Source organism: Myotis daubentonii, chromosome 18 (assembly GCF_963259705.1).
Source record: "Myotis daubentonii chromosome 18, mMyoDau2.1, whole genome shotgun sequence".
NCBI lineage: Eukaryota > Metazoa > Chordata > Mammalia > Chiroptera > Vespertilionidae > Myotis > Myotis daubentonii.
The window spans coordinates 26,227,731-26,255,276 of NC_081857.1; the positions used below are offsets into that span (position 1 = coordinate 26,227,731).

Here is a 27,546-nt window from a genome sequence, read left to right on the forward strand (position 1 = left end):
AATAGAAACACGCTCTGTGCTTCCTCCTCTTCTCAGAAATCTTTTACATTCTGCTGGGTAATGCCCTCCTACCTACCTGGAGGAGGTAGACCTCCCCCAACCTGAGTGACTACACCCAACCAGGGCTTTCCTAGGAGGAGACAAGGCAGCTCTGCCTAATTTATTACACTCCTGCTACTTGGAATTGTATGGTTCTTACATATTCAGGAAGATGGGCAGCTCAGTTGTGTGCCATGAGCCAGTAAGCCCCTGGCAGGCCTCCCATGAGCTGTGGCAGTCGGGGACCTGGCAAAAGATGGGTGGCCCTGAGCAGAGCAGCTTAAACTGGGAACTGGAGGTGACAATGATTTTGCCGTATATACTTGATTTTTTTAAAAAGCCACAACATGGATTTTCCTAAATACAGCATTTCTCTTCCTTCCTGGCAATGAAGGAATTGTGCTGATTGATTGGTTTTCAAGTTCCCTGTTGGGGTGAAGGAAAATGAAAGTGTAGGAAGGAGTAAGTCTGACTCATGTCCGTGGATTTTTATTATAATGAGAATCATATATTTTTAAAATAGCAAAATGAGGCTCCAGCCTGGAAACAAACAAACACTACCCAAGATGATGTATGTTAAAAAATTAATCTGAACTGTGCATACTGTGCATGACTTTGAAAAAGGAGTAACATTATGAGTAGATGCTTATAGTGAAGAAATTGTCCTGGCCCATTTATGAGAGCATACAGTTGGTAAAATAATAATGGACAAGTCCAAATTATTACCTCCACGGATCCAGCTCAGTACAGAAAAGACTGCACCAAGCGGTAGAAGAGTCACTCACTTGACCCCACAGCACAGAGAGAAGCCAAGTGTGGGACGCGTAGGATGACTTCATATAAACACTGTTATTGGTAGAAAAAAGTCTGGCAGCATCCGTGTGGCTCTCTTTGCAAGTTTAAATGGAAATGGTGAGATTGGGTTGGTCATGTGGAGAAGTTTGTCAAGAGCTGGGCTTCCTAATTTAGGACCTTTGTCTTTAGTGTCATCACTTTCCAGGAAATGGTTGCAGGACTAGAGAGAAAAGGAAATTCACCATCTGGCTGGCTGTCCAGCAAAGCTGCTGACGAGACAGCACTCGTGTGCTAAGGCCGCATTGGGTCCAGGTTTGAACCTCAGATTCTGGGAAATATGTTCATACGTAACCAAAAGCAAACAAACTAACAAGCATTTGTATAGAGAAATGAGAGTTCAAAGGGAACTAGTTTTTGTGCCAACTGGACAATCCACTGTATTACTTAACCAAAATAAAGTTGTTAAGTAGACTATGTGAGCAAAGGGAGGTAAATGATGCTAAAGGTCAATATCATTGAACTTTGAAAACCTGCTGCTGCCTTCTTTCCAATACCTCTGCCAAGGGACCAGCTTACTCACTCGAGTGGTTGAGTTACAGCATCCTGGCAACCCTTCCCTGGAAGGCTGGAGACGCGAGGATATGTTCTCTACAGCAAATTCCCCAAGGATGGTCCAAGGACCCCCAGGAGTCTCTGAAATCCTTTCTGGGGTGTCTGTGGGGTCAATGTTATTTTCATAATAATATAAGATGTTATCTGCCTTTCTTACTTTTCTTGTCCCCTAAGGGCCCAGTGGAGTTTTCCAGAGGCTACATGACATATAATATCATCATTCTCACAACTAATGAAAGGTATGCTTGTATATTGTTGTTTTTAAAATTTCTAATGTGATAAATATAAGTAAATATGATCCACATTTAAAAAAACAAAAAAGCTCTTTAAGGCTCTCAATATTTAAGAGTGAAAAAGTTCCTAAGACCAAAAACCACCGTACTAGAACAGGAGCAAACACCAGAATGTTATTCTTTTTTATGAGATTTTCAAAAAACACTAGAACTCTAGATGAAGACTTCTTAATGTGGTTTAGAGAGTATTTTATCTTACTAGGCACATAATATTCAGATTACCTCAAAAGGTCCAATTATTGCATGGGTATATATACTCCAAATCCTCTTATTGGATCTATCAAGTTGAAGGAGGAGGACAAGGAGGAGGTGGAGGCAGATGAGTAAACATTTTTATCTGTGATTTGTTTGTCCTTTGACAATTATCTTATCTAAAATGGATCATAATTCATGCATACCCTGAGAGGAAGTGTGTACTATTTCTGGAGTTCTTGAACTGTAACTGAAGTGAAACCAAGAATCATAGCCTCCCAGGAATATAGGGCAATCAAGCTAGTTTTTCTGGTTTTATGGTGTCTGTGTGTGTGTGGAGAGAGAGAGAGACAGAAAGAGAAAAGGAGAGAGAGAGAGAGAGAGAGAGAGAGAGAGAGAGAGAGAGAGAGAGAGAGAGAGAAGAAAGAAGGAAATGAGGTCATTTTAAGCATTAGGCCATTTTTTAGAGATTTCTGAAGCCCATTCTTCAAATAGAGTCAGCACTGAGGTTGGTTCTCACAGGTTGGCCCAAGGTCCACTTAGCCTGGGCATTTCACAAGGCTATTTCCTCCTAAGGAGTGTAAGGGGCCTTATCTCTATGAGCCCTCCTGAAGCTGGGCATGGAATTTGGGGTCATAAATATAATACTTGGGAGCCTAGAGTTTTCTTTGGTCTCTCTGACACTGCTGATACATGGGCCAGGACACACCTGGTGAGACAGGTCCTCAAACCAAAATAAGCAACTACAAAATGCAGCATTGGGTTTGAACTGGATTGAACAAAGATTAGATGAACATCTGATATATGCAAGGTGTCATGAGGAGAGCAAGACAAGTCACAGTTCCTGTCCTCAAGGATTACAACTGACCATGTACCTTAATCCAGTTATAGAATCACAGTATCCTCTGTCATCCACCAGAGTTAACCGACAGAGATAAGGACAGAAGGGCGACCTCCATTTATCTCCTTTTTTCTTCATGGGCTGAATCCTGAGGGCCCTCCAGGAGCCATCTCCAGCCCCCCTGGCCTGAAAGAAGAGCTGAAATAATTTCCACAGAAAACTCATGTCTTAGAAAGAAGGAAATGATGCCTATTATAACACAATTAAGAATCTTTACCAAAATAAAATTGATGACACTCAAAGTGTTCCATTTTAATCAATAAATCTTTATAATTGTATAAATAAAGCCATCGTCTTTAGGAGAAGTGTGTGAGACGGTGGCAAGAGGGGATTCCAGCCACTCTGAGGGAGGCAAACTTGACTCACTGCTTTGGTGACAGGAGGCAATGATGAGAGACTGGCTTGGTGAGGTTGTTTTCTCTCTGGAGTGGAAAGTGTTGAGCACCGATCACTCACTGCCTCATTGTCTTGCCTGTGGGCTCCTTTCTGGGCGAGGCAGAGAGCTGTATCCCCCGCAGAGCCTTGTAGGAGTCTGACAACAGCTCGTGGAAGGCCCCTGCCCGGGGGCCCAGAAGGGGCAGTCTGTAGTGAATGCTCTCTGGAGGGCAATGCAAGAAGGAAGGACAAGTGCTGCTTAGATTCTATTTTTAAAGAAACTCAAAATAACCAAAGGCCACCAAAGACTGCTTCAACCCTCTGAAACAGACTCAAAATTCGCAGGATTCCCTTTAATAGAACCATCCCCCAACCCCCCCCACCCCCAAACTAAGCTTTTGCAGCTCTTGTCAAAGAGGCCAAAAAGGAGTGCCTACAAACCAAACTCAAGTATGAGCAGTCGCGGCCGATTAAATAAAAATGAAGATAAAATGCATCCAGATTTGTAATATGAGTCAGAGGGAAAGAGGAATCGATTCTCAGAAGACTTTTCAGGGACCCGTATGTGGTTCTGCTCGCCAAACACACAAACATGATCTGACAAAAGGGCCACAGTAGGGAAAAGTGCTTGCATTTTCAAAGGAACCTTCGTTTTATAACATAATTTGTTTTGGGATTCTTTAGAATCCTTACCATCCTGACCTCTCAGTCGAATATTATTTTATTTACAAAAAGCTGTTAATATTCAACTTTCCCAAAAGGCATGTGGCTTAAAGGAGAAAAAACAGTACATGAAATAACATCTTCCCATTGGAAGTCACTGAGTGACGGAGGGAACTGGAGACCTGAATTCTCTGGAACATGTTTCTCATTCCAGCGGAATGAGAGCTGAGAGAGTCACAAAATAACGGGCCCAGGGTCCAGTCTGGGCTCATCGCGCTGATGAAGAGGAGACAGAGGTCCAGGGTCACGGGCACTGACGGGCCAAGGACCAAAACCCAGAGCTCCTTGTACCGTATCACACGCTGCGCCAGGCCGCAGGCATCCATGTCTACCCATGTTTACTGACACGAGCCTGTGGGTGTCATGGGACTCGGGACTCTAGGCCAGAGTCAAGGCAAATGGATTCAGAACAAATCCCTCCCCATCACTTACAAAGATAGGCTCTTCCCACTTACTTAGTTCTCACCAATAATTATCAATAATACATGAAGTTTAGCTGAATACACTAGAAATCATTGTTGCCATCAGCAAAATTGGCAGTAATGTTTGTGGGATGAGTCAGCTACTTGGTCTTTGTAGCATGTCCACGGCGATGCAGCACAGGTGGGTGGCCGCTGCAGCAACGAGCAGCACACGCTGTGGCAGGAACACGTCTAAGCCCCATAAATCAGCAGGGCTGGGGACGTGTCAGCAGTTTTTCTGGGCAGATCAAAGGTGAAGGCTGCTGGTACTGAGGCTCTGGCTCTCTCGGGAGTGGGGGTGGCCGGGCAGGGTGGGAGGCACAACATTTCTCTAGTTTTACAGGTGGGAACACGGAGGCCCAAACAGTTTAAACAATTGGGCAAAGCTTGTATGGGCAGACTAGGATCTGAAGCCAGGTCTCTGCTCCCAGGCTAGTGCTTTTCCATAACCTCAGAGAGCACACACAATAGCAAAGCTCAGCTCACAAACATCATGACCAGAATCAACTGTAGATCTACCCAGCTTCAGCTCCTAGCCAACTCCATAGGCTCTGTCTGTTCTGTCCTTGGATGGACTCTATGGGCAAGAACCAGGTCTGTCCAGGAAAGAACATAATGTGCTGATCACAATCGCGTACACCAAGTCTAGCTCTCCTGTGGGCCATTGGAATACACTCCTAGGGCTATTAAGTTAATAAAAGGCATCTTATCACAGAGCCCTAAAGAATCGGAAGATAAACATACTTGCTGAGGGAAGGGTGTGTGGTGTGTGTGTGTGTGTGTGTGTGTGTGTGTGTGTGTGTGTGTCATTCCTTTGTGAGGCAGACCTGAAAAAATCCAGGTTAAAGGAAACTCAGGACTGGGTGGCTGCTACAGAGACCCCTGAAACCAGCTGCACATGTCTGTCACCCAGTGTTGTCTTGGCTTCAACAGAATGAGGTGGTTGCAGACCAGAGGACAGTGGGGCTTTCACTGAGAGGAGGCTCTTAGCTCCTGGCTCTTTGTCCACTTTGTCCACGGGCTAGGCCAAACTCTCTGGATTCATAAAAAAGGATTCACTGGGACTAGCAGCCTTTCACCCCACGAGAGTGGACATCTCCAAACCTCAGCTGTTACCAGAGTCTCTGGTCCTCCTTTTTGGGACCTTTTCAAGATACCCCTTCTACGCTCAAATTTCCTTCGTGATGCCCGCTCAGTTCAGTTCTGGCTCTAGCTCCTCTGCAACCGCCAGGATAGAGCTTGCACTCCCCCATCTGTATGAAGTGAAGAAAGTGGCCTTGATTTTCCTTACTGTGTGTTTCAAATGAAAGAAAAACTGGAGGCGACTTCAGTCAATATGAAAGCAAACGAGAAGATGGACAAAGTCTCTCAAATGACAGCCTGCACGGCACTGAACCCTTGGGTCCTTTCACCCAGAAGAATGATCCACTCCCACCTTCATAGCCCAGTGCTGCTTCTCTGAAAGACGAGACTTAGGTCAATGCTGAAGCTGGAGACAGAGCCACTGTTCCATTTTCCATCAACAGCCAGTGAACGTAAGAATAGCACTGGGCAGCTTCTGGGAGAAGGCGGGTGTGTTAGGAAACCGGTGGCGTGGAAGGTTCAGGGCCTTGGTAAGGCCATTCCAGGTGGGAATGCAGTCCCCTTCCCACCTTACCTGCTACTACCAGGCCTGCCTTCCTAGCACACAATTAGTGTATAGGCAACTGCTTTTCAACAAAGGAGCCAAGAACATACAATGGAGAAAGAAACACCTCTTTCATAAATGGTGCTGGGGCAATTGGAATGTCATATGCAAAAGAATAAAATTAGACCACTATCAGATACTATACACAAAAATTAACTCAAAATGAATTAAAGACTTACCTATAAGACCTGAAACAATACGTAGAAGAAAACATAGGTTCTAAACTTGGTCTCAGAAAGGTTATTGTGAACTTAATACAAAGGCAAGGAGAGTAAAAGCAAAAAATAGAATAAAAATAAAAGCAAAAATAAACTAACAAGTTTCTGCACAGCAAAAGAAACCATCAACAAAACAAAAAGGCAACCAACCAAATGGGAGAAGATATTTGCAAATGATACCTCTGATAAGGGGCTAATATTTAAAATATATAAAGAACTCATACAACTCAACAACAAAAGAATAAACAATCCAATTTAAAAATGGGCAGAGAACATGAACAAACACTTTTCCCAAGAAAACATACAAATGGCCAACAGATATATGAAGAGATGCTCAACTTCACTAGCTATTAGGGAAATGCAAATCAAAACCACAATGAGATACCACCTCACATCTGTTAGAATGACTGTTATCAATATGACAAGAAATAACAAGCGTTGGAGAGGATGTGGAGAAAGGGGGACCCTCATACACTGCCGGTGGGAATGTACATTGATGCAGCCACTATGGAAAACAGTTTGGAGGTTCCTCAAAAGTAAATAATAGAGCTATCATATGATGCAGCAATCCCTCTTCTGGTATGTACCTGGAAAATTTGGAAATGTTTATTTGTAAAGATATATGTATATTCACTGCAGCATTATTCACAATAATAGCCAAGACATGGAAACAACGGAAGGGTCCTTTGATGAATAACTGGATAAAGAAGATGTGGTACATACACACAATGGAGAGCTACTCAGTCATAAAAAATGATGAAAATATATAAAGAATATATTTGCAATTGTGACAAATGGGTAGATCTTGAGAGTATCATGCGAAGTGAAATAAGTCAGATGGAAAAGGATAAGAACCATATTATTTCACTCATTTGTGGAGCTTAAAAATACAAAGCAATACATGAACAGACAAACCCATAGACACAGACAATAGTATGGTGGTTACCAGAAGGGAGGAAGGGTAGGGGAGGATGAAGAGAATAAAGGGGGTCAAATATATAGTGATGGAAGGAGATTTAGACTTTGGGTAGTGAGCACACAGTGCAATATACAGATGATGTATTATAGAACTGTATCCCTGAAACTTACATATTGTTATTAACCAATGTTACCCCAATCAATTTAATTTTTTTTAAAAAAGAGAATAGTAATTTGTTCAGAAAATTTAGAAATTATCTTAGGAGATTAAACTTTTCATTCCACTACTCTGGGGCAGTGTGCCTCGTACCACACATACTTCCAAAGAAAGCAAACCTGTTGAGATGTCATCAGGGGAACACCTGGGTTCAGTCGGAGCTTTTGGTGGCGGAAGACTCTTCATTCTGATTGGGGAGAGCAAGAAACCACGTTAGTTACTTGACCAGGGCTTGCTGGAAAGGAATGTGTCCTTGCGTGTTTTAAAACAGCGATGGCCTCTTAAATCCAGCACTTGTTGGCCTGGTACTGAGACTGCCTCGCAGCAGAGACAACTGGGCCAAACTTGCAAAAACAAAGTACTTTTGAGCAAAATGCCAAACTTGTAAGATAAATAATTTGGGGCAACAAATTGCAAAAGTCTCCTTCATAGAAGAGTGAGCTTTTGCTCAGAAATCCCTGGCTTTCGAGAGTTGAGTTTTCCATTTGCAGTTCATAAAGACTATTTCTTAGAATGACTTTTATTGTGCTTTGACATAAGAACTATTTAAAAGTATGGACTCAGTGTAGGTGAAGTTATGGGTGCTGGAGCCTGTAATGCTCAGATACCCATTTCCTCCATGATCCTATCTACCTGGGCCGGGCACTGTGGTTTTAATGCACCGGAGTCTACATCTCAATGTGGACCGAATGGCCCTGAGGTCAGCTACTGCTGTCCAATGTAATAAAGACCTATTATCCTACCACATTATTGCTCTCTGTGTGAGGAGAAAAAGTAAACCTTTTTGATTGGTCATATATAAGGGTAACTGTATGTCCAACCATCTACTGCAAAGCAGTTCTACCTACTTTGGTGCCTGATGCAGGGTGAGTCCATGTTTTAAGGTTTTTTTGTTGTTGTTTTTGGAATTTATTTTCTTTTTGTAAAGTTACATTTTTAGTGATTTCAGAGGTGAATGGAGAGAGAGAGACAGATAGAAACATCAATGATGAGAGAGAATCACTGGTCGGCTGCCTTCTGCACGCTACCACTGGGGATTGAGCCTGCAACCCAGGCATATGCCCTGACTGGGAATTGAACCGGGACCTCCTGGTTTATAGGTCAACCCTCAACCACTGAGCCATGCCGGCCGGGCTTGAGTTTTTTTTTTTTTTTTTTTTAAATATATTTTATTGATTTTTTACAGAGAGGAAGGGAGAGAGACAGAGAGCTAGAAACATCGATGAGAGAGAAACATCGATCAGCTCCTGCACACCCCCTACCAGGGATGTGCCCGCAACCCAGGTACATGCCCTTGACCGGAATCGAACCGGGGACCCTTTAGTCCGCAGGCCGACGCTCTATCCACTGAGCTAAACTGGTTTCGGCTTGAGTTTTTTAATAATGTAAAAATTGAGTATTTCTTCTCTGTCTGATAGTTAAATACAGGAAAAAACTTGAAATCCAACTAATCAAAATTCTGCCTGGATTTTATTTCTGATATAGTTGCTTTTGATAAGAAAGCAGCAAATGACAACCAACCAAACTGATAACGAAAAGGAATATTAGTTATTAAAGAGTGCAGCGGATGTCCCAGAATCACGACAGATTCTGTGACCTGAATTAGATATGCCATCTACATAGAGAATTTGTATTTACTCCTGCCTAAGTTGTCAAAGAAATTTCCTATCTTATTCCCTGCACTGTTCTTGCAAAAATGGAAAGGATGATGAAACCTCCTACAGTAGTTTCAGGGTGAAAAAGACTTTTTGGGTCTAACTATCTGGTTTAACAAAAAACAAAACCATCAAGAAGCCCATTCTCTGGCCCTGGCTGGGGAGCCTAGTTGGTTAGAGAGCATCCGGGTTTGATCCCCATTCAGGGCATATATAAGGATCAGCCAATGAATGCATAAATAAGTGGAATAAATCTCTCTCTTTCTCTCTTCAAAATCAATAAAAAATAAAAGAAGCCAAATTCCTTAGCAACCCCTACACATTCTACTTACTGTTTCTCGATTCATTATCTTTGTGCCCCCAAACCAATATAATTGGAATTAGCCATGCCACATCCCAATTTAAACCTTTGACTTACCTATGACTCATACAATTCTCAAAGGAATGTTTCAGATCATTTGGGATCATCATTGTTCTTGGTTGTACCTGAGGAAGACAGTCTCATTTAGAACACTGTCCAAGACCACATTCCAATTTTCATAAACTCTATGTGCCACCTTAACAAACTCAAGTTGTTTAAATATCAGAGTCAGAACTGTATCCTTTTGTGATATGAATGAACCAGAAGGAATTACCCTGCTCACACGTCATAGGGTCTTTGTTCTTCCCTGGTTACCAGATTTTGAAGTTAGATACCTCAAGATTAGTAAATCTTCCAGTTTTCTTTGGTGAGCTCACCACAACATTCTTCAGGTTTCAGGTTAACTATCACTTTTTCACAGGCACTACTGGGTCCCATATGGCTGCCCAATGACCTCCTTGTTCCTAGGCTGCCTCGACTAGAATACTCATAACCTTTTCATTGTAGTCATTTGCTTAATGTCTGGCTTCCCTTACAGACTTTCAGCTTCCTGAGGCCATAGACCACATCTGTACTTTAGTATTTCCAGGTCCTTAAGAAACATTTGTTGACCAAATTAGTGGATGAATGAACTCACTGCAAAGCATACATGAGGGTGTGAAGTGTGCCCTTCACACAGCTGTCCCTGGTGGCCCCACACTAAACAATGGAGCACCTGGCCAAGGGTCACTTCAGCACCAATAATAATTATCCAAGCCACATCCTACTTAGATTTTTATTTAATTGATATTCATCCATTTTATGCTTTTACTTTTAAAAAATATTTTTCTGTTGCTAATCATTTTCTTAAATTGGGACATAATTCACATACTATAAAATGTACCACGTTAGTGTCCAATTCAGAGGTTTTTGGTATATTAATAAAGGTGTACAGCAATCACCAAGATCGACTTCCACAACATTTTCATGACTTCTTTATTCAGGAGTCAGTCCTCTTCTCCCAAGTCCTCAGCAACCACTATTTTTTTTCTCTATGGATTCACCTACTCTGGACATTTCATATATAGGGAATCATACCATATGTGGTCTTTGCTGTCTATTTTCTTTAAAAGTCCTGTAGCTTTGCAGTGAGTTTTGAAATAAAAAATGTGTGTTTCTTCCAACTTTGTTCTTTCTTTTCTAGATTTCTTTGGCTATTCTGTAACTCTTGCATTTCTATATGAATTTTAAGATTTGCTTGTCAATTTCTGTAAGAAAGGCATCTGGGATTTCAAGGGCGATTGCCTTGAATCTGTGGATCAATTCAGTGGGTTGTATAGCCATCTTAGCAATATTAAGTCTTCTAGTCCATGAATGTGGGATTACTTCTATTTATTTAGGTCCTCTTTAATTTCTTTCTTTAATTTCTTTCTACAATATTTTATAGTTTTTGTTGTACAAGTCTTACATTTTTTTGTTAAATTTATTCCTAAGTATTTTAATTTTTGAGGCTATTGCGAATGGAATTGTTTTCTCATTTTTTTGGATTGTTCATTGGTAAGGTATAGAAATAAAATTAATTTTGTACATTGATCTTACTAGTATAGTCTGTAACACTGCTGTACTCATTTATCAGCTCTAATCGTTTTTGTATGTGTGGATCCCTTAGAACTGTCTATATATAAGATCACACCATCTGCAAATATAGTTTCACACCTTCATCTGTAATCTGGATTCCTTTTATCCCTTGCCCATCTCTGTCATCGCCAGGCTTACCATTTTCACTTCCTGGCATGTGGAGCACAGCTGCGGGTTCCTGCCCAGCATGGGGCCTCTCTGGTTCCTCCTGGCCTGCGGAGAGAGAGGAGAGACAGAGCAGTGAGGAAATGCTGTGGTATCTGGGGCAGCAAAGAAGTGGGAAGAGGGTGGAGGGGTGAGGGAGGTTAACAGTTATTCCTTCCATAGAACAGAGATGGACACTCTGGTCTCAGCCCCATCCTGGGTGGATGTAGAATCGAGGCTTGACTGAAGCCAGTAGGGGCAGAAAGGGTTTAGGCAGGAGGGCTGAGCCAGAGACCTGGTAGTGGCCTTGAGCCCCTGAGACAGCGGTTCAGGGATAGGACAGCTGGCAGAGGGGGCTGGGGCTGGGGTTGGGGATTGAACCAAGGTCTGTCTTTTCGACTTGAGCACGTAGTTTGAGGGGCTGCACTCTCCCCATTTTATATAAGGGTCTACCACAGGGACATGAGGACCTCCGATGGCTTGAGGAAAGCGAACAGAAGACTTCCCTCCGCAAACCTTTCACTGGCCCCTCCAATGCAGCGCCCTCTTTTCTCACGCCTTAACTCTCCAGCATACACTGTCCAGCACCAGGTGGCCCTGCTCCACTTCCCCAGAGTCACAATTTAAGCCATGAGCAGAACTAGAGCTGGTGCGAGGGTCCTGAGCTCCTCCACTTCTGGGGGACAGAGGCTGCCCCGGGGGGCCAGGCACGAGAAAGCTCCGGGTCTGCTCAGCGCTGCTTTCTTCCTGACTTCACTCCTGCCCGGGCTGAAGGGAGGCTTCCAGGCATCGCCCCCTGAGGCCCGAGGCTCCCGAGGCAGCAAGTGGGAACTTGAGGCTCCTGTTCTGCCTGGGGTTCTCCCTCGCCTCCTTCATGCCCACTGACGGCAGCGTCTTGAGACATGCTCCCAGGAGGCGCAGATGATGGGGAGGAGGGTCCTGGGACCCACAGACCATCACTCTGCCAGGAGCCTTCTCCTGCCACTGGATCGGCTTGTTGTGACACCTGGGCCCTGAGCTGCCCCTGCTGCCCTGGGAGGTGTGCACACAGGAGGAGGAGGGACAGGTTTAAGCTAAGTGGGGAGTGCCTGGGGTGCTCCTACCGTGACCTCCGCCGGGTGGGTCCCCATGGAGCTTCACACTGGGGGTGTGAGGACTGAAAACTATGGGCAACGTTGGACTCTTCCACCAAATGTTTAAAATACACTTCATTTTTACCGGCTGCTTTAAAACAATAGACTCAGTCTTGCCGCGCTGTGGGTCGGAATGCTACAGTGTGAGTGTGAATGACTAGATTCATTCATCCAACAACAACACACTTACTGTGAGGCTACCATGTGGAGGGGGGCGGTGACAAAATTCCTGGCCCCAGGGAAGACCAGGGGAGAATACAAACTTGTTCATTTGCCCATTCATTAGGGACTGGGGACACTGAGATAAACGAGACACAGCCTCTAACCTGTCACCACCCAGCAGGCTGTGCACAGTCGTGTAGTATATTGAGGTCCCCGGGGGGCGGGGGGCCTGAGAAGGTTAGAGAGGAGGCAGTGCCTGGGTAGGTGAACAGGAGGGGGCAGGAGGAGGGCATTCCAGCCCAGAAAACACTGTGCAGCTACACAGCGGAATGACCAGCCGGCACCCCGGAGAGCTCGGGGTGTCTGCACTGTCCCGTGGGAGGGGGGATGCAGTGAGAAGAGACACAAGAGAGGAAGTGTCCTGTGCTGACTCCTCTGCTTCTGGGCCAATTCAACCTTCTCCCCTGTCTTCCCTGAGGTTCTAGGGGTGGAATCTCCTGGGGCTGAGCCCCTCCATCCACATCTCTGAGTTCTGAGACTGAGATACCCCCCAGAATCTGCGATTCCAGGTTGGGGGCACCAGGTGTCATAGAAGAGGCAACGGAACTCTGGGCCTCCAGAAAGGAGAGAGGCAACGTCCCAACGGAGGGATCAGGAAGGGCCTAGATGCAAAGAAGTTGCTGCAAACAGTTTGGGATCCCAGGTTCTGTTGGCCTCCTCCCTGCCGCCGGGCTCTGCCACCGAGTCCCCTTCACTCTCGGTTCGCTCAAGGCCAGCCCAGCAGTGGCAGGAATGGAGGGTTCAGAGCCAGGGCTCTGGGTTGCATTATAGAGAGTCCCAGCCACCGAGGAAAGAGGCTAGGAAATGTTAGAGCGTTCTCCTTTCCCAAGCAGCTGTCCCCAGGAGAGCAGATGGCAGCTGTGACTGGAGAGTGACAGCAGCCTCTGTCCCCTGGCCAAGGTCTAACGCAGGTTTCAGCCAGGCCAGGAAGCCAAAGCTTGCTCTTCACATGTCACAGCTGGAAACATCTGGATATCGAGGTCAACATCTGCCAAGGTTCCCAAGATCCGGCTCATGGCCTAAGTCCTTGGCCCCCTTCAATCTTTGGTAAACAAACAGAGAAATCTCTTTCTCTCTCTCTCTCTCTCTCTCTCTCTCTCTCTCTCTCTCTCTCTCTCTCTCTCATACACACACCTGTCTCACAACAAAAACTGAAAATGTGAGCAGCAGATGGTGACTTTAAAAATAGCACGACTCAAGGAGCACTGACAAATTTGCCTCTGTACTCCCTTCCCTTCGGCACCTCCATTCCCCTTTCTCTGCTTCACTCCTGCCTTAGCTGAGAGAGGTCACCTGGCTCAACTCTTTCAATGAACACCATGAGGAAAATGTGGCCCAGAAAGGTTAGGGTGCTTGTCGAATAGCCCATCTATTTAGTTTGTCCACCAGACAGTTCTCTGGCTGAAGGTTCAAGGGGACAGTGGACTCTTAGGATCCATATAAGGGGGTAAAGATGCCTATTTCCCTTCGAATACAAAAAGTGGTGCTCAGAGAACTATTTTCAATAGGCCAGAATAACCCTGTGATAATTAAACATTGTCCTGATCTCTGAAAATACCAGCCACCTCCGTAGTTTTATGCAGCTGAAAGTAGTTTTTAAAATTATCTTCCTGTTCACTCAGAAAAACTTCGCGCACACACACACAAAATAAGCAACAGCCATGTGCCTGCCGTCCTGACTTAGTAAACTTGGTTATTATTACCATTTTATTTCAGGTCACCGGTGCTCATGATTACCTCCCTTTAAGATGGTCTTATAGTTACATATGTTGGACCTGTATCAACAGGAGAACAACTTAGGCGTTTACAAGGTGGTTTCCATGGTGGTCACAAGCTTTCAAAAACTGAGTGTCAATGAGAGAAATCTTAGAGTTCTTGGGGGTGAGAACATTGCAAATCGCCCATCGTGTATATTTTCTTAGCTATGTCCCTGCACCATGTCACTAGTCAGGGCTTTTTGTCACAGAGCTGCTACAAGAAAAGGCAATAACGTTCTCACCTTTATTCTGACTCATTAGACTGGAAAACAACAGATCAGAGAGGAGACAGAGTCCACGGGGCAGGAATGCAGAGAGTTGGGTGGCCTTTCACCTTCCACGAGTGACTGTGGGGCTTTAGTCCGTTACACCCAAGCCTGGCAAGCAGAAAAGGGGGTGCAGGGTCTTGGCAGTGGCCCCCACACATCTGCTCCGCCTGCCGTGGAGCTCTGAGTGAGCTGCCTCCTGGCCTCACGCATCCACCTCTCCAATTACACGTTCCTGTCCTGGGCATCATGAGTGGCCGCCTGGAGTGGCAGGTGGCAGTCGTGACTAACAGAGAAGGCGCTGCACAGCAGAGGTTTGCATGGGGGATGTTTGGGCTCCGTTCTTTGTCTTCATTTCCTATCTTTCTTCTTTGCAAGTGTATGCCTCTCCCCTTCCATCTCCTTTTTTGTATTTTTGTCTCATGTCTCCGTGTGTCTCTTGGCTCAGCTTCCCATCTTTCTGTCTCTGAGCCTCTTTCCTCTCTCTCCCTCTCTCATCAGGGAGGACTGCGCTCCGGGCACACAGACGCCTGCACTGGGCAGGAGCAGCTCCCCGGCAGGAACGCCACCTGGCTGAGGATGACCAAAGTCCTGCCCTTTGACCTGTGATGGTGAAGAGGGAGCCAGGGCAGGACCTCTGACCACGCCCAGGGCCAGGAGGTCTGGTTGGCGGCAGGGCTGCCTGCAGCTCTCAGTAGGTCCCCGATTTAGAGGATAAAGGGAGAGACAGCGTGTCCACAGGGCATTCCACTCCCATGAGATGCATCATTGCTCTTTGCTTTCCAGAAAGGAGCAGCTGCGGCTGTTCACTGCACAGCAGACATGCTCGGGCCTTCACGACTGAGATCTGAGTCTGTGTGACGGGCTGGGAGCTGACCTGAGATACCTGCCAGGTGTCCCAACAGAACAGGGACCCAGGTTTGCTATGAAGGTGGCAGAATACGCCTCTCCCAAACATGCCACTGGGCCATCAGGGTTATTTGGAGCCGAAGGCACTTTGTAAGACGGCAGGTGCAAGAAGGGTGCGCTGACCCCACTTTTTCTTCCTGAAAGTAGGAGATAAAAACCCCAAAAGGAAGAGGCCCTCCTTATGCCAGAAGGAAAGCAACATCCTTATCATAGAGGACCAGAAGATGAAGCTGAGGGAATTCTCTGCAAACAGACCTTGTTTAAATCTCTTCTCCCCTCTAGCCTCCCCGTGCAGTTGAGTTACTTTTCCACAATCGCCTCTCTCGTATAAAAACGTTTTGGCTCTGCCACTTTTTTGGGTCTTTGTTCCTGTAGGAGGGCACCCGTGTCACGTAAAACATAGTAAACAGATGTGCTTTCCTCCCCTTAATTTGTCTGCGGTTAATGTAATCCTCAGGCCCAGCTGAAAGCTCTAAGATGGAAAAGGTGGAGAGAGAGAGAGAGAGAGAGAGAGAGAGAGAGAGAGAGAGAGAGAGATACCCAACTGCAGTAATGGACTTGTGACCTGCTGTGCCCATTGTCCCAGCCTGGGAAGCGGTTGCTCTGGGCTGCCCTCTAGTGGCCACGCATGAACACTGCAGCCATGAAATTCGGAGCCCAGCTGAAGGGGAGCCTCTCACTGGCCTGGGCCTTGGCAATGCCTTCCCCCCTGCGTCCTGGGTGCCTGGAGTCAGTGCCTCTGCACGTGTGCTGAGACCCAGAGCAAACCTGCAGGAGGTGGCGCTAGGTGGCAGGGGAGGCTGTCTGCATAGGAAGTTCAAGGAGACTAAATGACCAGAAGGCTTCTTGCTGGTTCTGCCTGGACTGCCAAGCCCAGCGTGTCCCTGCTCAGCCCCTCTGACGTGGCGGCAGGCACTCTCACCTGCTTGCCTGGGTGTTAGGGGGATTAATGAAGTCACCCTGGAGCACAGCTCTGCCCTTGACCCTCAGTGCTGGGGCCAGGCCCCAGCTCCGTAGTCCCTTACATGTAAGCCTGAGCGCTCCAAGCTCTGCAGGCAAGTCCTGCCTGCTCAGTCGCAGGTCTTGCTTCCAGGGCCCTTCCTCACCCATGGAAATCTTCCGAGCCAGTGAGATGCCACTACCTCTGGATCCCGCCCTCGCTCCGTTCGTCTCTGTTCGCCCCTCCCCGCCCACAGGGGACCCTTCCTCCCACCCCGTCCTGATATACATTGGGCAGCCCTGTGCCTGTCCCTGCGCCCTGTCATTTGTGTAGGCAGGAACTGACCTGCTCATCCCTGTATCTGTATGAAACCAGGTAAGAAGGGCTGCGAAAGCACTTATCCCGACGTGAGGACTGGTCATGAGGTGGCCGCAGCTACAGACCTCTGGCCAAATGCGTTAGGGACGCAGCCTCCTGCACTGCCCACAATATAGTCCTGTGCTGGGTAATCTTTCGGGTGAAGAAACTGCTCGTGTCCCGAGTTCTCTCTCTTCCTCCACCTCGGGGAGGTGCTGACTTCACAAGCACCGTAAATTCGGGGACCCTCTGTGAGGCTAGTGTCACTGCATGTCACCCAGCAGCCAGGCACGGTTGACTTTCAGGGGTGGAGGGGAGATGAGGACTGTTTAATGTGAAAACCGATGTGAATAGGGGTCCCAGGGGTTTACGGTGGTGGTGGGAGGGGGTTAGAGACTCCGAAACTAGGTGTGGTTCTGGACACAGGCTGAGAAGCAGTCCCTGAAGGTCCCAGGGCAGATGCCTCAACATGAAATTTTTAATTTCCCTTTTTGATGGTTCTCCCCTCAGGCCTCTATTCTTAGCTCTAGTGGACCTGGGGCCCTGAACGAGGTGACTGGCTGGGGCTCGTTCATTTCACTTGGCAAATGTCTACTGAACACCTACATGCCCCAGGCTCGTTCGGGCTGTGCTAAGGAGACAGGATGTGTCTTTGGGTCACATTCAGGTCGTCCTAGAACTGCTATGGGTTTCTTTGCAATTAAAGAAAAAAAAAAAAAGTTGAGTACCTTAGATAAGCCATTTGGAACTTGAAACGTATTTGGCGAATTCACATCCTTCCTCCATGAATTCAGAGAAGTGGCAGAGCCATGAGGGTATCTGAGTGATCAAAACAAAAGCCTGTTAGAACCACAGTCTCTGGTGTGAAGGGCGAGGCCCTTGCTATTTCAGAGAGAAGCAATCCACCACCTCCTCCCGTGGACCATGTCCTCCCTCCAACCACGTTTTCCCTGGAATTTTCTTTGCAGTTTGCAGGGGAAGTAGTGATGCTCTTCACAGGGTGGCCCACCTGCTGGCCGGTGTGGTTCATTGTATTACGGTATGAAAGTTCTACATGTGCTTTAAGCTTTAGCTAGCCTTGGCAAAGCAGCTGTGACACAGAATAGAAAGGGTTTTGTCAAAAATAAACAGCGTGCGCCCTAACTGGTTTGGTTCAGTGGACAGAGCGTCGGCCTGCGGACTGAAGGGTCCCAGGTTCGATTCCGGTCAAGGGCATGTGCCTTGGTTGCGGGCACATCCCCAGTAGGGAGTGTGCAGGAGGCAGCTGATCGATGTTTCTCTCTCATCGATGTTTCTAACTCTCTATCCCAGTCCCTTCCTCTCTGTAAAAAATCAATAAAATATATTTTAAAAAAATAAAAAATAAACAAAAAAATAAACAGCGTGGAACCCAGAGCTTTGGCCAGAGGGGGATTTCCTAATCCTCGGGAATTGCTGATACTTAAACAGCCAGCCTTTCAGCAGACTTGGCATGCCTACCTGTCCTCCCCAAAGCGCAGGGCACCTCACAGGTGTGGTCCATCCTGTTAGACCTCCTGTGAGGCAGGTGGGTGTCATTTCTCTCAACAAGGGCTGCGTGCTGCCCGGACCCTCCCGTACAGACACAGACACGTGAGGAGCTCCTCTGACCACCGCAGGCCCTTCTCCTAGCAGCTAGCTCCAGCGTGGCTGGCTGCAGGAAAAGCCCCCTTCCCTTCCCCTCTGACCCTCCAGGACCTGGCTGTGAAAGCGAGCAGGTTCTGGGGGCACCTCCTTGCGTGCCGGGCCCGCCTTGTTCAGCCCCTGCCCCGCACCCCCTCCCACTCCCACCAAAGACTGTGTAATCAGGGAACAGTTGTCGTGGGTTTCTCAACTGACCAGACGCGTGGCCTTGCTTCGGGGTGGCCTTTCCTGCAACCTTTGCCACCGGCAGCTGAGCTCTCTTACCTTTTGGGGAGGCTGAGCACCAGGGGCTTGTTTCTGAGGCTGGCCTCACAAAGCCAGGGGATCCTGTCGAACTTGGGAACAGAAGCCTGGAGAGACACGGAAAGAAATCATTTTCCAGAATCTGTCGCGCGTGACCAGAGCAAGCTGATGGCAGCTGGACAGCACTCGATACATTTTTTTTGTGTGTGTGTGTGTGAGCAGTTGCATTTAGTTAACTCTTTTGGGTTGCCCACACAATGGCCAAGAGCAAACAGTGTGGTCCCCATTTTGCTGATGGAGAACTGGAAGCTCAGCCTGTTGGCCGAGTCACGCTGGTGGGGCGTGGATTCGGGGTTCCCGACTGTCGTGTCCCCCGTGACATGTGTTCGCTGTCCCTTTGCTTCTGGGTCACGCCCCCTCTGTTCTGCAGACTCGGGTGCCTCCAGGCACTCCGCTGGGTCTCAGGGACCTGCCAGTCCACGCCTGCGGCGGAGTCCGCCACCCTCATCCCTTCTCCAGGCAAAGAGAAGGAGGACGTTAACTTTGTGAATCCACTTCCCAGCTGGGCGGCTTCGGACCAACCACCACCTCCCTGAGCCTCAGTTCTGTCCCCTGCGAGGGTCCGTGCGCGCGACCGAAAGCTGCAGGGATTCGGTGACTGTGTCGGGAGAAAGCACGGACCCCGGGAAGGCCCCCGCCGCGGGCCTGACTTCACGCTGGGAGCTCAACACCGGCAGCCGCGCTCGGCTCGCTTCGCCCCGCCCCGCCTCCACCCGCGCCGTTCGGAGGCCGGGTCCCCGGTCTTTCCAGGGCTCGGAGCAGGCCGTCCCCGAGCGGGAGTCCCGTGAACAGCCACGAGGGGGCAGCAGCGAGCGCGCCGGCGCAGGGAGGGCGCTCCGGCCGCGGAGTTTGAGGCGGCCCCGGAAGTGCTCCGCCGCCGTCGCGACCCCGGCGCCCCGGATGGGGAAGGAGGCGGGCGTCGGCCCCCCCGGCCGCGCTTCCCTACGAGCGGGCGGGCAGGTGGGTTCCGAGGGCGTCCTGTTTCGGGGCCTCCCTCCCGGCGGGGCGGTGGGGCGGCGGCGGGCGTGCGGGGCCCCGGGGTCGGCTCGTGCAGCCAAACCTGCCGTGGTCTCCGCGGGAGGCGGGCGGCCGGGCCTTCAGAGCCCTTTCCGAGAGCACGTTTGCTGGCATGTCTGACGCCGGGCTTTCCCGTTGTGGCCGACGGGTCGCTGTCTCCGATCCCCACAGGTTTTTCTCTCTCCGAGTTGGATGGTAGCTCTTTAGAGGGGGGTGACGTCAGTGAAAGGATCTTTAGTTTCTTGGAGTCATTGGCTTTGGCTACATGAACCGTGGAGCTCACTTAGTCTGTAGGATGCAGTTGACTGTTCAGACCCTTTAAATAACAGGTGCCTTTGAGACCCCCGCCCAAGCTCTGGGTCCCGTCCCTGTACGTTTGCATAAGTGGCAGCGACAGGCATGCAGTGACAGGGCTTGGGGAGGCTCTCAGCCCAGCCACAAACCTCCGGGGTGTGAACCCCGAGTTCAGAGCTGGTTTGGAGGGGGAGGCACAGGCTTTGGGGTCAGATTTTGCATATGGCTCCACCCGTTACCATTGTTAACTTGGGTGAGTTACCTGAGCGATTTTACTAAGTTTTTTTTTTACTAGTTAAAGTGGGACTAACCAACCTGCAGGATTGTGGAGACGGAATGAAAGCAGCAGCTAGTTAAGGCACTTTGCACATTGCAGGCACTCAGCTGAGTGACAGCTGACAGATGTCTATTATTATCCCAGGGAAGGTCATTAAAACCTGAAAGGAAGTTTTAATGTCATTATTATAAGAGGGCCAGCACATAGATTTTGCTCAGGCGTCTAATACAGTGAGTTGGTTTGATTTTAACGCAGCCCTGCCCTTAACCTGCAGCGGTTTTATAGGCTCATGGTCTGTCTTTCTGTAGGAACTTGGCTGTGTTGTTCTGCCTCAGAGAAGAACTCCTCTTGCAGGCCTTGCCTGGGTAGCAGCCTTTGAGAACAAGGGAAGGTCGGCACAATATCAACTGCAACACAGCATGGGATTTCCGGAGAGGTCTTGTTTCGAGACTTTATAAAGAACAAGAACCACATGGACTTCTGCATGGGAAATTGAACTGGCCTGAGGCCGAGGGGAAGGATGATGTGTGCCCAACCCGTACCTAACACCACGGAGATCAGGTGGCAGAAAGTCTTATATGAGCGACAGCCCTTTCCCGATAACTACGTGGACCAGCGGTTCCTGGAAGAGCTCCGGAAGAACATCCATGCCCGGAAATACCAGTACTGGGCTGTGGTATTTGAATCCAGCGTGGTGATACAGCAGCTGTGCAGCGTCTGCGTTTTTGGGGTCATCTGGTGGTATTTGGACGAGGGTCTTCTGGCCCCGCGCTGGCTTTTAGGGACTGGCCTGGCTTTGTCACTGACTGGCTATGTTTTGTTCGATCTCCTTGATGGAGGTGAAGGACGGAGGAAGAGTGGGCGGACCCGGTGGGCTGACCTCAAGAGCGCCCTGGTCTTTATTACTTTCACGTACGGCTTCTCGCCCGTGCTGAAGACCCTGACAGAGTCTGTCAGCACGGACACCATCTACGCCATGTCGGTCTTTATGCTCTTAGGCCACCTCATCTTCTTCGACTATGGGGCCAATGCCGCCATTGTGTCCAGCACCCTGTCCTTGAATATGGCCATCTTTGCTTCTGTCTGCCTGGCCTCACGCCTGCCCCGGACCCTGCATGCTTTCATCATGGTGACATTTGCCATCCAGATTTTTGCCCTGTGGCCCATGTTACAGAAGAAACTGAAGGCATGTACTCCCCGCTGCTATGTGGGAGTCACATTGCTCTTTGCATTCTCAGCCGTGGGGGGCCTGTTGTCCATTAGTGCGGTGGGGGCCACCCTCTTTGCACTTCTGCTGGTGTCTATCTCCTGCCTCTGCCCTTTTTACCTCATTCGCCTACAGCTTTTTAAAGAAAACATTCATGGGCCTTGGGATGAGGCTGAGATCAAAGAAGACTTGTCCAGGTTCCTCAGCTAAGTTAGGGAACTCCGTTCTGTTATTCAGGCAAGCTGATAGACTAGCCTCCCAACTAGGACCCAGTCGAAGGCAGAGTCCCATTCTGGAAGCAGCAGGCTGATGTGGTGGGAGAACAGAGATCCAAAGAAGAAGTGAACCAAAGGCTTTGGTGGTGAAGGTGCTTGTCCTTTCTGTTGCTTGGGGGATGAAAAAGCTTTCTGGGGCCCTCAGGCATGGTTACCTCCCATGTCTTACTCACTGTAACAGATGGAGTGATGTGGTTTCTATTTATTAAAAACTAACAACATATCCAGCAAATTGTGTCTTGGTTTTTCTGTAAGCAGAAGGCCAATAGAGGGGGCATGAAAAGTGAAGAGATAATAAAAACGCGTGATTGTGTGTTAATAAAGTCACTTCTCTACCCTTTTCAATGTACTAATTCAGGCTCCGTTATTTATCTAGAGCTCAGATCCTATAACTCTGGATGCCATGTCTAGTTTTGTTGCCTAACACTATAGAGTTGGTCTCTTAACCTTAACTCAGAGTTTCTACTTGGTTCTTAGTGAAACATGTATGTGCCATAATATGCAGCAAAATGCTGGGGGAATCCAAAGAGGCTGGAAGTCAGATTGAGCCGGAGTAGTAGGAAATATTTACGAGAAGAGATGGCATTTGAGGTTAGTCTTGGAGGTTAGGTGTGATTGAAGTGGGCAAAAGACGGTCTAGGCCTAGGGTGACCCCTCCTTGCCCCAGCGGACCACCTAGTCAGAATTTGGGCCTGGTTTCAGATCTTTGGAATGCCAAACAAAATTCTAACTGAAATCCCAGTAGCTGTCAATGTGATTTTTAACCTGAAATATGACTTGTGGATTCTGTAAAAAAATCAGACTCCCATAAAAACTGCATGCAAAATGTGCCCACCACTGAAGCACATCTGTTCTTAGCAAGCACGAAGGTGGCAGTGTCAGATGGGAGTTCCACGTTATGGGGCGGAAACATTCAATGGGAGGCTTGAGTAACCATTAGGGGCCTGTGAATATTTGGGAGTTTGGGCTTTACTGTGAGAAGGTAATGAGCAGTCCAGCTGACCTGAGGGGGAATAAGTGGTCAGATCATAGGCTAGTTACTTCACTGCACTGTGTTTCAATTTTTTCGCCTGGAAAGTGGGAATGAAATTACCTCTAGAACTGTGATGATTAAATGAGATAGTTGCAAAGTACTTTGAAGAATGCTGGACACAGCACTGTGTAAGTGTTAGATTATTACTGTTGTTACTAAGTTGACATGTAGGAGACTTGTGGGCAGAGACAAGACACAGAATACATCAGGTGCCCCAGAATAGCTGGTCCCTCATGTAATGATTCCTCTGGGGGCAAGTTCCTGAATACTATTCCTTCTCTCTAGAAGTTAATTACAAATCAAATCTCATCAGGGCACCCGTGTTGCTAAGAAGTAATATTTTTATTTCTCTGAACACAGACCGCTCAAAGATGTCTTGAGCATTGACTTTAATTTGGACTAATAACTAGAAAATCAAAATGAGAAGAATCAAAGGGAAAGGTGGCTGGCCTACGAAAACAGCCAGGACTAGCACGCTGGGCCTGAAGGAAGGCTCCGGGAGATACAAAGTCACTGCCTAGAACAGTGCTAGCAGTACAAGCGAATGTGGGTTAGCTTCACAAATCTTGACATAGAGGAGCAGACCCCCTTTGAAGTTTGAGCAGGGCAAGTTTTAGACATAAAAACTTAATTCTACACACTTTTTCCATGTAACGCCTAGAACAGCGGTTCTCAACCTGTGGGTCGCAACCCCTTTGGCGGTCGAACGGCCCTTTCACAGGGGTCGCCTAAGACCATCCTGCATATCAGATATTTACATGACGATTCATAACAGGAGCAACATGACAGTTAGGAAGTAGCAACGAAAATAATTTTATGGTTGGGTCACAACATGAGGAACTGTATTTAAAGGGCCAGAAGGTTGAGAACCACTGGCCTAGAAGTTTCACAGGCCAGAAATATAAATGGATTCCAAAAAGGTCTGGGGAAAAATGCAAATAAAAAAGCCGTAAGTGTTCTGTTAGAAAATGTTGAGAAATCCGAAGCCTTTGAGAGCTGCTACATGAAGGATGAAGAGGTTCAGGGACTGTAGCTGGGATGGAGGGATCAAGGACAGGTAGGACAACAAGGCGGCAGGTGCGCTTTGTTTGGGGGCATGATGGGGCTGACAGGTGATTGCCATGTGCAGGGACCTGAGTGTAGCAACATGCACTGGTTCTGCATGGGGACCAAACTGGTGTCTGTGCTATGCCCGTATGCTATGCCAGTCCTGCAAACTTTTGAGTGAGCCTTTGGGCAGCTGGCTTAAGTTGTGGATTTAAGAATTCATGCTGAGCATATTTGAGGAAGCACATGGAGCCATCATTTGCACCTTCAAAGCCAAAGGCTCAAGGTCAAGAAAAACAAAAACAAGCCAGCAGAGGGCATCAGTCACACAGTTTTACAATATTTCAAAGACTGAATGCAGGAAAAGGGGCTGGGACGCAGTGCCATCTTGTGGAAGTTATTGATAGTCCCTTTTATAAAGAAATTTAATAAGAGTCTTGGGGTTCTTGCTGAATTGTGCTTTGGGAACTAGCTGAGGTCCCCACAAATTCATGAAATAAATAGCACACTGGGATTTGATAAATTATAATAGCTACATTTTGAGAACCCAGAGTGTACCAGGCACTGAGTTGGGCATTTTATATACATTGTCTTACCTATGTCTCTTACTCCTGCCATGCAGGTATTATTTTTACTTTAAAGTTGAGTAGACTGAGAATCCCCCCAACATCTAACAAAATCTTTACTGTCCGCCAAGGCCCCTCTCTACTCACTTTCTACCATTCACATTTTATGTTGTTTGGCCTCAGGAATTTATTCAGCAAATATTGGGCACTAAATATACGACATACTGTTTTATGTGCTTGTGATATAGCTATAACTCAAAGGTCCTTGACCTAATAGAGCTTACATTCTAGCAGAAGACACAGAATAGACATAGGGTAATAAAAGCCATGGGGGAAAATAATGGCATTAACTAAGTGGGTCAGTGTAGGTGTCATGGAAAAGGTAACATTTAAGCAACGACTTGAAATGTGTGAGGGAATAATCCAGACCCCAGGGGAAGAGTGTTCCAGGAAGAGGAAAGAGCTGATACAAAGGCCTGAAAGGTTAGCTTTTCCATTGTGTTAGTTGTAGCTTCAAAAATATACAGTCTTAGCTGTCACCCACTTCCGTGACTTGTTACTGTCTTGAGGATTCCTGAGTCTCTCTGGCCCCTGGATTTGCCAAGGGTTCTTTACTCTGTGCTTGCTCATGGCTCCTGCTCACCAGGGGCTCTGACGACGGGACCTGGGTCTGAAACTCAGGACTCAATACAACGTACTGTAAAATTTGATTAAAAACAATAGAAGTAGCAGTTTATATGCTTGACTCATTTAACCACCACCATCTTATCCGATATTATTAATATGTCGATAGTACTGCGATTCAACAGTAACTTGTAATATAAAAAAAAACAAAAAATGGGTGTATATGTGGGTAGAGGAGGTGGCTGGTGTGTCAGATAGAGGCTGTCATATTCTAAAGGGCTACGGAAGCATTTTTCTTTTTCAGCAACCTTCTCTTCCTGTGGGCGAGGTCCATGTTTTTAAAACAGATTCACAATTGTAAAGATTTTCTTCAGAATCTCATGGAACTGCACTGAAGATTCCAGTATCCATTTTCTGAGTGGTGGTTTTTTTTAAATAATAAAAAACAGTTCTAAAACAGATGCTGGCCAGTACAACATTTTTTTCAAAGTCTAGGATGAAAAGGCTACAAGTATACCATACCCCAAAGCCACTGGAAGTGTCCGTATCTGCAAACGAACAACAGACGTTATTTCCTTATCTTCTTTGTGGCTTTCAGCTTTGTAGGGTGCTTGTTGAAACATCCCTGTCAGTTGTAACTGTGGTGCCCAAAGTTCATAAACATTTACTTACCAGTGAAACTCTGTAAGGAAAGGACTGGAAGTTTGATTTTTCCTTACCTTTAGTTCTCTTCTCTCCATCTCTTAGAGGTCTTGGGTTTTTCTGGCTGGAGCCTGGGGAGCTCTAACAACCATCACTGGTCCAGTGGAAGACCGCTGCAGGTACCTTCTGAACCTAAAGCCTTTTTATTAGAAGCCAAAACAAAATTAAGGGACTACTTCAGTTTCAACACCACTGTGTCGTTTTCTCAACCAACACTTAAGTGATTTGGAGTCTTGTGTTATGCCATTCCATTAGAAATGCAAAGTTTGGTTTCTGATTGGCTGAAATGAGTTCTATTGTTCCTTTCTTTGTCAGAGGTCAAAGCCAGCATATTCTAGAATGTGAGCTTACAATGGGTCAAATAGCTTGCTTTATGTTGTAAGCTACTTTACTCCTGTCACTGCTCTGGGGCTCCCAATAACTAGGATAGTATTATGAATTCAAGGCAGGTTTGATGCATAAATAAAGGGGTGAGGGTATTTAAGAAGTGTTATTTTTATTACAGGTGCAGTGGTTCATTCCTTCTGATCATCCAAGTTATGGTCAACACAAAAGAACGCTGTGTTTTTAAAACTCTCAAATGTTGAGTGAGGGGGTCAGGGCAGGGGACTTGGGTAGAGGCATATTATGAAACTTAGAAACACCACAAACAGTAAATACACATGGAAAAACCTTCCCATGTTTTAATTTTATTCCAGGCTGCTCCCTCCCACTTTTTTCCTAAGGTGAGGAAGGGACCACACTTCTTTGCTGAGATGGGTATGGTTGCCCAGGAATTGGTTCAATTCTGCTACGACTTGAGTTTTCCTTCCTCATTGCTCACCAGGTCAACTAAGTTTTAAAGTCCTCTAAACTGTGTCACGCTGCCTATGAAAATAAGTTCATGATGAAGACAAAGTGGAAATGTATCAAACACCTAAAAAAGGTGAATCGGTGAAAACCCTTCTGTTGAGAACTGTTTTGGTTTGGGGAGGTGGTGTGAGCTCATCCTGGAACACTGTCTGTTGTGACAGGAAGGCTCTCAGATGGAAATCCCATCCGATAAGAATAGAAATTATAGGATCAACCACCTGGGCTGCAGGTGAAGGGGGCCAGAGGCTGGGGGCTGTGTTATTCTGTGTCAGCTCATCACCTCCACGTGGACTCGAGCTTCAGTTGATGATCCCTTGCTTTGGTGTCCTTGATTCTTCTTAGTTATCAGGGCTTCTAACTCATAGTCCCTGAACCTGGGATATAGGAAAAAACGGATGTGTTGTGTCATATGAAAATTTTAACCTGAGAAATTGTTTTTTTCATTTTGAGTAGAAAGTGAAGTCCTTAAGGTTTTTATGGTCCAAAGAAAGCATTGTTAGTGAGGGGTCTTGAATTGGGGGTTCCTCCCCAGGAGTTCCACATGGACTCTTTGCCAGAGCTCGCCTAGGGTAGACACAAAGGAAACGGAACGCCAATTCCTGATGAAAAACACCATTTCTTACTTTCCAGTCCAGTAGGTTCCTGTCTTAATATGCTGAAGTGATCTCAACCAATATGAGAGACTTTTACGTTCATGTTTAGACCATGTCTATCTTCAAAAAGAAAATTCTGAATTAAACTTCAGGAAGGATTCAGATCACAGGTTTGGTGGGATGTAGTATATTACCTTAATAAACATTTTATTTGGATAAATCTTTGGGTGCTTTTAAAAACAATAGCTTAAAATTTTAATGGTGCAATTGCCATTTGAGGATTAAGGTATTAGAAAAAGTTA

General features: G+C 46.9%; 2 protein-coding genes across 3 annotated transcripts; one reads left to right on the forward strand and one right to left on the reverse strand.

Annotated features, from left to right (window-relative positions):
* Positions 1–2,713: 2,713 nt before the first annotated feature.
* On the reverse strand, positions 2,714–18,819 carry C18H1orf105 (chromosome 18 C1orf105 homolog; the record flags this gene model as incomplete). The annotated part of the gene is made up of 6 exons (XM_059675046.1): positions 2,714–3,430; positions 7,551–7,618; positions 9,505–9,572; positions 11,203–11,277; positions 17,521–17,611; positions 18,719–18,819. Coding segments are annotated over 6 exons (549 nt in total), but the record flags the coding sequence as incomplete, so codon positions are not given.
* Positions 18,820–19,542: 723 nt separating this feature from the next.
* Positions 19,543–22,416, forward strand: PIGC (phosphatidylinositol glycan anchor biosynthesis class C). Of its 2 annotated transcripts, none has more exons than XM_059673637.1 (2): positions 19,543–19,717; positions 20,654–22,416. In XM_059673637.1, exon 2 carries the CDS (start codon positions 20,866–20,868, stop codon positions 21,760–21,762), a length of 897 nt encoding a protein of 298 aa, XP_059529620.1. In that variant the 5' UTR covers positions 19,543–19,717; positions 20,654–20,865; the 3' UTR covers positions 21,763–22,416. The 2 variants fall into 2 exon arrangements, with proteins under 2 accessions (XP_059529620.1, XP_059529621.1); XM_059673638.1 differs by lacking the exon at positions 19,543–19,717 and adding an exon at positions 19,790–20,103.
* Positions 22,417–27,546: the final 5,130 nt, after the last annotated feature.

Coding starts and splice junctions, on each gene's coding strand:
- PIGC (XM_059673637.1), top strand. CDS start 20,866: ATGATGTGTGCCCAACCCGTACCTAACACCACGGAGATCAGGTGGCAG.